This window comes from Panthera leo, chromosome A3, assembly GCF_018350215.1.
Source record: "Panthera leo isolate Ple1 chromosome A3, P.leo_Ple1_pat1.1, whole genome shotgun sequence".
Classification (NCBI taxonomy): domain Eukaryota; kingdom Metazoa; phylum Chordata; class Mammalia; order Carnivora; family Felidae; genus Panthera; species Panthera leo.
Window position 1 is genome coordinate 31,661,510 of NC_056681.1, and position 14,112 is coordinate 31,675,621.

A 14,112-nucleotide genomic window follows, 5' to 3' on the forward strand; every position below is an offset into this window, starting at 1 on the left:
TCCAGTATTTAGTATTATAATGTATATAATGTATAATATATACACACTATACAGCTGGATGTACAAGTAATTTTTTTTTAATCTAGGAAAACTAGCTGATGTGCCCAAAAAATATAAATTTAATAAAAAAAAAAAAAAAGTAGAGAGGGGCACCTGGGTGGCTCAGTTAAGCATCCAACTCTTGGTTTCAGCTCAGGTCATGATCTCATGGTTCCTGGAATCAATCAGGCCCCCATCAGGCTCTCTGCACTGACAGGACAGAGCCTGCTTGGGATTCTCTTTCTCCCTCTCTCTGCCCCTCCTCTGCTCATGCTCTCTCTCAAGATAAATATTTTTTTAAAAAGTAAAAAAAAAAAAAAAAAAAAAAAAAAAAAAAAGAGAGAACATTAACAGGTTCTAACTAAAGAAGTAACTGCAAGGGTAGGAATACTTCAAAATATGCACAGTTTTATAGGAGTACTTATCAAAGTGCCAATGAACAGACTATACTAACATTACATAAACTGTTCCAAAGACAGAAAAACCTGAAAAGCTACTCAACTGACTTTATAAGATTATCCTAATGGTCTCCAAAACTAGACAAAAATAGCAAAAGAAAACAAAGTCAATCTCATTAATGAACACAGATAATAAATCCTAAACAAATCAGTCAATAACTGTCAAAAGAACATTAATAACTGTTACACCAATTATTGAAGGGTAATTCAACATTAGAAAATATATTAGCATCATTCACTCCATTAATATTAACAGATAAAATAAGAACTATGATTGTTTTCTAACTCCTCAAAAACCCACAGAATAAATTCAGCACCTATTCCTTGGGGGTGGGTAGGGGCTGGGGAGAAGGGATCCTTTAGCTAACCTAGAAGAAAAAGAAATTTCCTTAATTTCGTAAGGGTCACCTCTATAACTAGAAACTCCAGCAGCCATCATATTATTTCCCATGACGGTAAAGAAATAAGGACGCCTACAATTGTTATTAGCTACTGAAGTAAGACAAGATAAAGAGAAAGCTGTCATTAAAAAGTAGAAAACGTATTTGATAATATGATCAACTAGAAAATCCCAGTTAAATAACAAAATGTTTTGACTAATCGGATTCAGCAGAGTAGCTACAGATGAGAGCAGTAAACCAAAATTAACTGATTACTGAAGAACATACTTACGGAAAATAGGAATTAAAAACAAATTTATTAAGTTTTTCTAATGTAAGAATAAGCTTTAAAAAGTTTAAAACACCTATGTGAAAAACTAATTTTACTGGAAGATGTAAAAATCTTGAAAAAAATGGAGACACACACTATGTTCTGGATAGACTTCATACTTGTAAAACATTAAATCCTTCCCACATGTTAATCCAGAAAATCAACCCAACACTGATCAAAATCCCAAGGGGACTTTTCTGGCACTTGATAAGGTAATTCTATGCAATTAAAAGAATATGTGCAAGATTTTTTTTTAATTAAAAACAAATGGGCAATTGACCTATCACATACCATAACATAAACTTCCATGATTTTTCTCTTCCTGGTAACGAGAGATTAGTGTAATACTCCTGGATGTCACTTACTAAGACTCGGATCATTGCGGGAGGTACAATGGGAAGTTTTAGCGGAAGGAAGGAGGAAGAGTTTTTTGGAGGCACATGACGTGTGAGGTGCCCATTCAACCTTCAACTAGAGATGTGCACAGACAGCTGGATGTGTGAATCTGAGCTTACAGAAGTCTGGGCTGCAGACACTTGAAGCCATGGGGTGGAACATTTGCTAGACTTTTAGTTATCTTCTGGTGACATTACATAGTTTGGCTTTGCAAGTTTAGTTTCAGAAGTTCACTTATCCTGTCTGCATTTGTTTTCTGAGCAAACAGGTAGACGTATGCTTGGACCAATTTCATACAAGATTAGATAAATTAATCTCTGTACTTCTTTTATTACTCCTGTACTAATACTACTTTCCTCATTATTTTAAAATGCATTTTTCTCATTTCCCTTTAAAATCAGTAAAAAAAAAAAAAAAATATCCTCCACACTGTCAGGATAGCTTCTTCATTCTCCCTAAACATACTACAAATACTACCTTGGCCTGAGTTTACAATGATTATGCCCCAAAGTGGCTTCACAACCACCCTGATCTCTACCCCATTCTGCAAGGGCTCGAGAGCTTTGTTTCAACTTAACCTCTTTCTCTCATCTCTAACACATACTTGTACGGTCTTAATCATATGCTCTCTTGCATTTTCAACATTTCGAATCTATTTCTCAAACTATGCAAACCCACTGAGATATTTGAGTAAGTTTCCACTCATGAACACCAAAATAATGCAGTGTTCCTCCTGTGTTTACTTTGCTTCCTACCCCAACACCACACAATCCAAACCGAAAATGCAAAGGAGTCGGCTGTAGCCAAATCTAAATGAACAGGACTCCACTGCCAACCTAGAATACCAAGCCAGTGATAACGTGAAAGACAGAAATGCGGTCCAGCTGTGAAGAGAAAGAGCCAAGGCACAAAACACAATGACACTCCACCGGGACTGAGACAGCCACTCTGCAGGTCACCCAAGTCCTATCCAAGGCCACGTACCCTGCCCTATCAGGCCACCAGCTGCAGGATTTAGGTGTACTCCCCAGGAAGGGGCAGCCGGGCCTGGGGGGGAGACCTGTACCTCATCTTCCACTCAGTCTCATAATTGTCCTCACTTAGCATGAAGTAGAAAATTGGTTTACAATAACCCACCTGAGACCCCAAGCAACTGGGGCAGAGTACACATGCAAACACACATGCACACGCATGCACACGAGCACACACACTCCAGACAACATAGCCAAGCATGCCGTACAAAACCGTATGTATACTGTGAAACAATCTGAGTTAGGAAACTAGGATCGTTGCCACCGCCATTTATTTGTCTAGTTCATGACTAAGTATGGAACACTATAGTAGTGCTAGAAATGCAAAGAGGTCCCTGCCCTTAAGGGGCTTACAATCTTAGGGAAATAGAACAGGCACATAGAGAGACGGTAAGAAAGCACATGCTAACAAACGCCACGAGAATTCAGAAGGCAGCATAGTTCAAGAACACGGGATTAGGAATCACAAAACCCAGTTCTAGTCCCAACCTGGTAAAAAAGTCAGTTCACTTCTCTGGGTTTACTGGCCCAGCTACAAAACGAAGCAGTGAGATTTAGAGGCTGCACGCATTTGTTTGCATCATAATTCCAATCAGAAGCTGAGCAAAGTTTTATGGAAGAGGTGGTACCTGAGCTGGACACTGAAGGAAGATGGAGAAGGCATTTCAGACAAGGAAAGGGGTACTGAGGTAGGCCTAAGGGGGGGGGGGGAGGGGTTGGGAGGAGAGGAGACACAAGGAACAATGGCAGTGAGGTAATGAGCGGCTGTGGTAGCCCTGAGGCACTACCGACACAGGAATGAACTGTATTCCTCACATTCACATCCAGTCAGTTACAGTACAGAGTTCCAGAGAGTAGAAAACACCAGAGAACAATGGCGGCATTTTATCAAACATTGCAATTTCCAGAAAATATAAAACGATTTTAACATTATACCTCTACATTGAAAATTGACATCAACAAACTGTTTCCACTGTCAAAATGTAAGCCAAAGTTTACATTCTTAGTAAACATAATTAAATCTCTTAATTCAAAAGGACATTTGATACAAATTATTATCCCAATAATTCCAACATTTTTCTACTATGTTCCATGCACTGTGGAAATAAAAAGCCAAGGTCCCTGCCCTTGAAGAGACTGTAGCCTGGTGAGACAAACCACCATGCCTACCTAGAATGCACGGCATGATCCAGGTATGGACATGGCTATGGAGTAAAAGATGGACTCATCCCTTCTGAACAAGTTTCAGCAAGGACTCAGAGGAGAGGCCGATGGCTCAAGGAGCAAAGAGTCTGGCAGGGCGAAAGTGTCTGTGGGGAGGAGAGGGCTTCCAGGCACAGGGCGCACGGCTACAGACAGGGAATAGTGTAGGAGCATGGCGTGGCCAGGGGAATGGTGGGCACAGTGGGTACAGTGTGGCCAGAGCACTGCACAGGGCAACGGCTAGTGGTATGGAAGCCTGGACTTAGTCCTAGAAAAGTGGGGGAGCTACTGCTTGCTATGCTTTAATTTTCTACTAACCCTGGTTTATAAGGTCAGGAAGGGATGCAAAGGAAGTGAGCAGTGAGGCTCTTTCTGTGTCATAAGCAGTCCTTGCGAGCTCTTTGCAAATTACATTGTTCAGGAACCCCCCCCCCCCCGCCCCTCCCACCTCTCCTTTCCCTTTACGATCTTGAGTCTTCAACATGGAGCCGCACTGCCCTGGGACTGGAAAGGCACAGGGGAGGAGGGCAAGTGAACAGGACCGAAAACGCACACCTACAGCTAACCGAGTTACCATAAGGTCAACGGTCACTGTACTGTACACAGGTCTGCAGACAAAATGAATTTTTTCAGGAGTTTTCTAAAACTGCCTAATTCACACCAAAGTCACACCAAAGTGTTGGAAAATCTTTCAGTGTGGGAAAAGTATATAGAACACTTGCAGAAGACTGCATTTCCTAAACTCTTTTCCATTAAATATCAGTGTTACAGCACAACACCATACATAGGATTTCAAAGCCTATCTTCACACGATTAAGACTGAACCAAAACTGCATTGTTTGGCTTAAAAAATAAAAAGATACACCATGTAATTCCAAGTCTTAGGTTCTCAGCTAGGATTCTCAGCTAGTACTAAAATGTGTCAATGCATGACTAAACTGCTTAAGTGAAGAACATGCAGTAAAAGGTAGATGCAAGTAGGGCATTACTTCAGAGCAGGAGTCCAATGTCTCGTAGTAAGAGAACCAAGTCTATAAAAGTAATACCTTCCTGAAATTTTGTTTTAAAAGGAGGAAAATAAATCTGTGTATTTTATTCAACATTCATTCTTAAGTTACAGTTAACGCCAAAACAATCAGCCTCTAAGGAAAGAAACCTTAGTATAATCCTAAATACATGCATATACATTTAGAAGGATCGTCTACATTTCCTAAATAAGTTACATGCCTGATATACATTAACCAATAAAAAATACCAATGTGAGAATTCAGGACATTTATTTTTCTGCATGGAGATTTAACTGCTGTACAACACACACACGCACACACAACAAACCCACAGAGCAACGGTGTGTAATAGGTAGTGAGAGACACTTAAAATAAGCATATTTAAAATGCCTACAAACAGGTTTTTTTTTTTTTTTTTTTTTTTAGGCAACAAAATATTTTCAGTCCTTGACACCTTCTCACACTCACCTAGCACCACAGATGCAAGGACTTACAGTAAACATGTACAATCTCATGCTTAAAACCTAAAGCATGCATGGAATAGAATTTACACATTACGGCCTACTCTATTAAGTATGCACTACATACTTCTAATATTTTATACATTAAATTACCCTGCAGCATTTTGAAACTTTAACATTTATGCAAAACAACTTTTGAAAGACTTATGAGACAAGTTTTCAAGGATCACCTCCAGGCTGTTTACACAGGCATTGGTTTGGTTAAGTGGGAGAATGGCAGCAGCCTCAAGGTTCATACTGAATGAAAATGGTGTGTGTGCATGTCAATCCATGTAAAAAATACATATATACATAGATGGCACAAAGATTTGTGCAGTTGGAATCACCAGTGCAAATGCATGCATTTGAGGTACTTATTTTTTCCATGGTCAGGTATAATTATGCATAGTCATGTTCCTCAAGTGCTAAATATTTCAGACCTGATCAAATGAAAGTTGTAAGAACTGTAAATATAAGATATTTATATAGTTAATTTCCAAGCACTATGGTTTTAATGGACGTTTAACATTATATGTTTACATATTTAGTTTAAAATGTTTGCCAACCAATAAATTTTCTCATTGTAAAGAGACTGACTGGTAATTATACCTGGCCAAATGATTTAAATAGCATACTTGAAATTCTAGCAAGAATTGTAGTGAAATAGTAAAATACTTCATTATTGCTTCATTGGACTGAGAAACCTAGAAGGCATAGATAAACAATGCTCAGTGATGAAAAGTGAACCCCCACAACAGTGGTGCGTGCCCCAAAAGGGCCTCTGCCCAGTAAAAACTAAGCACTCCCCACGTTATCAATGCCGTTGGCATCCACATGGATATCAGGCTCCCCACACAAAGATGAGGGAACAAAGCGGCTAACAGTGGGACACAAACAGCTCTTAAGCTCTGGCAATTCTTGCTTCAGGCGTTCCAACTGCTCCACTTGGAATATATTTGGCTGTTCAGGCATCCAATCATATATCCTATGATGAAACAAACAACAAACACATAAAATAGTGTAATTTCATGGTTCCCTTAAGACCTGACTTAACCTTTTCAGGAGAATTTGATTACAGAACGCCTGGAACATTCATAGTACAGGAGCACACCCTCCCCCAACTTTTTACAAGATGGAAGTTATCAGCTCTGTTTAAAAATACTTCTCCATCTTTCTAATAATGCGGAATAACAGCATTTCTTTTTGGGCCCGTGATGAAAAAGCCTGATTATAAAGCAACTGAAACAGAAAATGAAATAAATCTGTAGTTTACTGAGTGACTGATTCTTCAGGTATCTTCTCTCCAAGCGAATCAATCGACAAGGCCTTATTTTATGACGGGAAGCTAGGAAGAGGCAGAGCTGGAATCCATACCCAGTTGTGACTTCAAAGCACTGAAGATGTGCACTGAGAACTGTCCTGAAGTTGTGTGGCACAGGCACACGCACTCACAGTTGAGAGCCCAGAAAAAGCCCATGTGACAATGCCAGCACTGCACTGCCCATCAGCAGAGAGAGGACGGCCTCTCAGGCCTAAACGTGAGGGCCGGGCAGCTCACGTGAGGTGCGATGACAGAGGTCGTTGTGGTATCAGAGCAGGAAACAATTTCCAAGAAAATGAGAAGTGACCTCTGGGTCAAGACAGAAGACTGAACTGAAGCATCTATGTTTACTTTCCCTGTATATCCCATTAAAAAGAAAATAAAGGGATTAAAAAAGAATCCATGCATACAGGGAAAAACAGAAACAAAGAGACACAGTAACACAGTTTTGGGAGCTGGGAAATAGATGTGTAAGTAATAACAAAGTATTTCAGTTAGCCGAGCGGAAAAGGCCAAATCACCAAATCACAAGCCAGTAGTGGAAACCATGAGAAGGCAGAGTTAAAAGCAGCACCCGTTTCCCCCTAGAACTAGGGGGAGGGGAGACTAAAACAGGGCAGATGAGGTGAGGGCCTGAGCAGCAGTGAGCATCTCCCTTCCTAACTTCCTGCCATGGAGGCTGCCCCACACCCCTGAGGTTGGTATTTCAAGAATTTAACAGGAAATGTCTTGGAATGGAGGACAAGACAACCAGGTAAGGGTTTGGGCATTTTACAAAAGCCACCAGCACCAGGAGACAGTCCACACATATCACACATGCAAAATTCAGAGACATGCCTTCCCTTCCCCAATCTCGTCCCTTACCTGATTCCCAAGAACCCTGGGAGCCAGATCTGGATCCTCTAGGTAGTTTATATAGATTCTTCTGTGAGGAATCTGGTCAGTCAAAAAGTAAAGTTCTGAATCTACTGACATCAGAAGTATGACCAAACAGGCCACTCACATCATCCCACAGTGAAATCCAAGTGAACACGCCCCATGCACACACTCAGAGCCTCCAACAAGCTTTTTAGATCCCTATTTCTTATCACGAGAAGCAGTCAAGGGTTTCTAAGCAACTTGAGGAAAGCTTCTAACATGTAAGATAGTGAGCCAAAGAGAAGAAAATTCCAAACACACACACACACACACACACACACACACACACACACACACACACACAAAGTCCTTGATGCCTTCCTAGAAATAGTTCATTAAGCCAAAACAGAATGTTATATATAGAGGAAAAAAAGCGCATTCAGAGAATAAAGACAGTTCTTAGAAATTAAAGACACAAAAAAGTCAAGAGAATGGGTGGATGATAAGTGGAGCAAAAAGACAAAGACAGAAAACAGAAGAAAAAATAAGAATTAGAAGCCTGGTCCAAGAGTGTGTCTTATGTAAACTAAAGGATTTCTTTTATAAAGGGAAAAAAAAAAAAAAAAAAAAAAAAACAACCCAGAAAAATGGGAGAGACAAAAACCAAAGAATAATTTACAAAATTTTCGGCATCTTCAAGGACACGCATCAACAGATTAAATGGGCTGCCATGTGCCCACCACAAGGGATGAAACCAGACCCACAACAAGACCCATCTCTATGAAATTTTACCACACTGGTGACAAAAAGACGACTCTCCAAGCTTCCAGACAGGAAACAAAGAAACCACTCGTGCAGAAACAAGATTCAACATGGTTTCACACTCCTCAACAGTAACACTGAAAACTGTGAAGCTGACGGAGAAATGCTTTTAAAATTCTGAAAGAAAATGGTTTCTAACATGAAAATTTATGCCCAGCCACAATACTTCCAAGCATGCAAGACCACACATTTACTTTCCATGTCTTCCTTTCTTAAGAAGTTACTGAAGGGTGTGTTCCATAAAAATAACCATAAAGCAAAAAATATCTGGGCCACAGGAAATGGAAGCGTAGACACAGGAAGGGTCAGGGAGCAGTCTTCACTCAGGATGATAGGAAGCAAAAGCAAAAGCAAAAGTTTTGCAAAAGCAAAAACTTGGCAATTACCTAAATGTTCTCAAGTAGAATAAGCGGTGGTAGAGACATAGCCACGAATATTACACAGTCACAAAGACGAATAAATTGTAATTATACACGATAAACAGACGGACTTTAAGAACATTGTAACAAGTGGGAAAAAAGTACAAATAAAGTCTAAAGCCATGAGAAACTAAATGATACTATTTAGTGATCGAAATAAGAATTTAAAATTTTTAAAAAGAGAATAATAATTTGATAAAGTTGTATCTGAGAGAGGAGATAAGGGAATTGAATTAGGGAGAGGCAAACGGCAGACTTCAAATCTAATGCTAATATTCTTTAACATGCGTGTCTGTTACTGAATTTATATTTTAATTTTTTAACCATTTGAGCAGGTACAGTAATTATTTTATAAAAATAGGAACATTGCCTAATTACTCTATTTGGCAAATATTTGCCACATACCAAAATGAGAAACAACCAGTTGAGAAAGGTAAATTAAAGGTCATCTTATCACAACTGCAAAAACTCCAAATATCACCAAATCGAACACAGCTCTTTATATGCCATAACGTATTGCAAAAACATGATTAAATGTAAAATCTACGGTGTGTTAATACCTTTGTAAAAGGAGACTAAATCGGTTTTTGACCCACTAAAACACCTCGTCTTACCAATAATTCTCCCCAATGTAAAATAAATCAAAGGCTCCCAAATCACTAATCATTCAAAAACTTCTCTACAATGTCTAAATTTGATGATTAAAAAAAAAAAAAATAGTAACATAAGCACATTACATACCAGAAAAAAATAGCTTAAAAAACATCAGGGCACAGGAACTCAGCTAAAAACAATGAAAGGGATAACAGGCACAGGGGACTGCTGGTTTTCACTGTAAATCTTGTATACACATACAAAACACACATACATACTTATATATGTAGTTCTCAGATTAAAATGTTAAAAAAAAAAAAAAAGTTCAAGGGTAAACACCAACTCTAACAGATCCTAGCAGGAGCCCCACCCTGAGCTATCTCCTCAATGTCTTTAACATAGTCCTGCCCTGAGTCATGCTATTGCTTCTGCATGAAACTCAAATCCTGTCAAAGCAAACTTAGCCACTCCCAAAAACCAACTCAACACTTCCTCTTTGAAAGCATTCTTATTGGGGCACCTGGGTGGCTCAGTTGGTTAAGCGTCTTGATTTCAGCTCAGGTGGTGATCTCACAGTTCATGAGTTCGAGCCCCAACAGAGTCTGTTTTGGATTCTCTCACTCTCTCAAAATAAATGAATAAACTTTAAAAAAGGTACTCTTATTGATCCTTAGCCAGGAAGAACTCTCTTTCTTGGGGGCTTTTTATCACAAAGTATATTCCTGTTCTCCATTACATGTCACAATGTGGCTCTAAGTAAGGCCCTTCAGATGAAGGGAAGTTATTATACATGGTATGTCTCACAATACATTTCCTTGCCTGAAAATATTTGCAATCATCCCTTCCTTCTCCTCAAAGAAAGAAATATTCTCCAAAATTTTGCTAAAGCCAGCACTTCTTTCAAATGATTAATGTAAACATTTTATCTTCCTTTAATTAGTTGGAAATGTCTCATATAAGTGATGTAAAATTTTTATCTTCATTGAACTAGTTGGAAAGGTCTATTATAAGTGATACAACTATACAGGACAAACAGTAAAGTGAACTAAAATCAAGGAAAGTATTTTTTTTTAACGTTTATTTATTTTTGAGAGACAGCATGAGCAGGGGAGTGGCAGAGAGAGAGAGAGAGGGAGATACAGAATCTGAAGCCAGATCCAGGCTCTGAGCTGTCAGCACAGAGCCCAACGTGGGGCTGGTGATCATGACCTGAGCTGAAGTCGGACACTTAATCGACCGAGCCATCCAGGCGCCCCAAGGAAAGTATTTTTTAAAACAAGCCTGGTAAGAATTTCATCACTTACTCTTTGTACGATGTTGCTCAAGTATTAGTAAGATTGCCCACCCCTCAGTGGACTAAATGACATCCTTTCTAACCCCAATTTCTTTATATTAAGCAATCTTTTCATCTATCAGATTGGTGGCTCTCAAACTTACATCAGAAACACCTAGGGAGCTTAAAAAAAAAAAAAGAAAAAAAAAAGTTCAACAAATATTTGAACCCCTACTGTGTATCACACATTATTCTAATTTTTAGAGATAGAATTGTGAACAAAACAGGCAAAGAGCCTGTCCTCACGGAGCTTGTTTATGTGGGCGTGTTGGGGTGGGGGAGGGGGGAAAAGAGATGGAATCCGCTCACACAGGGTCTTGGAAGGGCCTGTGATTTTACTCTAGGTGACACAGAAAACCGTGCAAGTTATAAGCAGTAATAGGATCTGACTTTAATTAGAACAGGCTCCCTCTGGCTGCTGTGCTAAGAACAGAGAGCAGGGAGGCATGAGTAAAGGCAGTGGCCAGTGAGCAGACAACTTCAATAATCCACGTGAGAAATGAGGTGTCCTTCTCAGTGGAGACTGACTATAGCAAGTGTGGCGAGTGGATACATTCAGGGTAGATTCTGAAGACAGAATCAACAAGATTCTGTCTGACTGGTTTTGGGGTATGAGTTTAAGTACAGTCACGAAAGACTCCAACGATTTGGCCTGAGAAGCTGGAAAGACAGAGTTGTCATACTGAAATCAGAAGTCTACAGAAAGAACAGGTGTTGCTAGCTGGATACAAAAGTTTAAGCAGTTAGGGGAAACGTCTGAGATGTAAAGGTTGGAGATATAAAACTTAAGAATAAAGGTATGAAAAGCCACAGAACTGGATGAGACCCCCAAGAAAGTTGGTGGAGAGAGAGAAGCATCTGGGGGAGAGAGCCCCCCAACCAAGACAAGAGTACATCTGGTATGGAGCCCAGTGATCTGAATGTTTAACAAGCTTCCCAAGTGGTTGTGCTATACTCCAAAGTTTGAAAAACTCTACAAATAAATGTTAAACCTCAGGCTGAACTACAGAATTTTAACTAAGTTTAATATTATTTTTAATTTTATAACTATTTTTTTCCTAACAATACATGAAAACTTTTCATGAAAGACAAATACCTATCATAAATTAGACCATTAACTCCAAACTCCTTCAATTTCTTTCTGTTTTCGGGATCATTGGTATCATCACCCCAGCAGAATATGACTAGTCCCTTAGCTTTTGCCTCTTGAATATAGGATGGGTTTCTGAGCAGGTCTTCAGTATGTGCATTTATTCCCTAAAAGAAGAAAAATAATTTACTCATGAGAAAGTAACTTATTAACTGCAAATACTAATTGGTCGTACTCTACATCAGTGTTCTCCAAAGTAGAATGCACAGGGAAAAAACTGTTTGGACTTTTTCTTGCAATTTATGTATCAAAAAAGTCTACAGTCTAGCCATTTTAGATGATTCATAAAATCCACTCAGAAAACTAAACTACAAGAACTTACTTAACCTAGGCCTGGAAGAAAATACTTTAATGTTCATTTAACTGCTTTTTATTTTGAGATCTAATATCCTCATTTTTAAGTAGAGCTATCAGCTTGCTACACATGGGTCAAAACTAACCAATCAGATGTGTAAAATAACACAAAAACTTATTCACTACTGCTCTAAGACATTTCTTAAAAAATTAAAATCTAAAAAATTCAAATGTAACTTACCAGTAGGTTTTCAAACTGTGCAAAGCTCATTGCAATGGGGGTTGTCCTAGATCTGAGGTCCATGAGTTCAGGGTAAATATCTGATTTTCCTTGAGTCAAAAATAATATGGGGTATTTGTTCTGCTTTTGCCGAACCCTAAAGAAGACAATAAGAAAGTACTTTTCATCAGGGAGATAATTCTTATATATCATTTTAGAATTTTAGGAAACTGTGACTATATAAAGAAACCGCCCCCGCCCCCCCCCCCCCACCAAAAGAGCATAATCCCATTACTGAGCTATAATCACCATTAACATGTATTGCATCTTTCAATCAATAAAAGAAAACTTTTTAATTATTCTATAAAAAAGCTAAAATATTTTCAGAAATGGCCAACAAGAAAGCCCTTGAGGGTTTATATTTGGTAAGGAGGATGTTACCTGCCTATAAAATGAACACAGAGTATGAGGTACTAGGACCCTGTGGGTGTGAGGTTTGCTGGAGTAGAGGGTAGTTCTGAAGAGGTGTGAGAATATATAGAACCTAACTGAGAGGACAAGTGAAGGGTGAAGTCTGGGCAACTTCCCAACCTCCAATCACAACCTCTGTCCCTAAATCCCAGCTACGGTTTAAGAGTCTAAGTGAAAAAAATTTAATATTACTCACATAGTGCAAATATCTGCATCGAATGAAGAAAACACTATTCTCCTCTTCCCAGAATTTTCTAAGACAGTTTTTAAAATTATGTCCAAAAACAGATTCATGTCAAAATACGTTGATAAGTTACCATCCCACATTCCATCCTATATGGAAAAAATAAACAGAAAAACAAAGGCCATTAAATATCCTAGGATCACAGTGCCAAAAAAAAAAAAGAAAAAAAAAAAAATCTTGGGAACATCTAACCCAACTCTTATTTTACATGAGGAAAGCTAAGGCTTGAAAAGATTGAGTGATTTGCCCAAGACCACACAGCTGCTTAGTGATGGTGCAGCTGTCATATTTCAGGTAGAGACACTTATATGCAAAGTGATTATATCATCATTAAACTTTTGCTTTAATAAGTTTAACAGAATAAAAACCAGAACTCTGGAAATCTGCACCTTACTAACTTTAAAATATTTTTATATAATCTTCATGAACTGTAAGACAAAAGGACTCTACTTCACTTGCTAACTCATTACAAAAAGTCCAGGTAATTATGAATTACTAGTTAAAAATCTCATTCTTTGGCTCTAAGGCATATCAAGTACCCTCAACACGTAATAAAAATAGTCTCTAAATATAGCTAAGATACCAAGAGTCCTGTTGATATTCAAATATTAGGCATTTTATATATTAGTCATTAAAATAACCCTAAGATGGGTGATGGGTATTGAGGAGGGCACCTTTTGGGATGAGCATTGGGTGTTGTATGGAAACCAATTTGACAATAAATTTCATATATTGAAAAAAAATGATAATAAAATAAAATAACCCTAAGAGCTCAGAAAACTAAAAATCACTTATTAAGAAAAATCACTATGTTAACCAGGACCAGCTTATCATTAACAGCTACTTAGAAGGCATGATTTGAGGGCAGTTGTAGATTATTCTGATCAAAACAAATTCTAGGATATTGCTCTGATTGCCCAATCATACCTGAATTAACCGCTTACAGTGCCCTCCCCACCCCAACAACCCTCTTACCATACATCCCAACCATTTACACACATCTCCATCTGATATATTCAATAGTGAATTATTTTCCTCAAC

At 38.5% G+C, this 14,112-nt stretch overlaps 1 protein-coding gene across 3 annotated transcripts in view; it reads right to left on the reverse strand.

The window, feature by feature from the left end:
• The window catches only part of GPCPD1 (glycerophosphocholine phosphodiesterase 1), a 68,267-nt gene that overhangs the window by 15,259 nt on the left and 38,896 nt on the right, over positions 1–14,112 (reverse strand). For 2 of the 3 annotated variants that reach the window (XM_042931568.1, XM_042931570.1), the window contains exons 17-20: positions 13,024–13,160; positions 12,378–12,513; positions 11,789–11,949; positions 347–6,330 (exon numbers count right to left, since the gene is read on the reverse strand). In XM_042931568.1, coding sequence (XP_042787502.1) covers positions 6,141–6,330; positions 11,789–11,949; positions 12,378–12,513; positions 13,024–13,160 — 624 coding nt within the window. In that variant the 3' untranslated portion in view covers positions 347–6,140. Of the gene's footprint in view, positions 1–346; positions 6,331–11,788; positions 11,950–12,377; positions 12,514–13,023; positions 13,161–14,112 lie in introns of those variants that run through there. The other variant, XM_042931571.1, reaches the window with a different exon arrangement.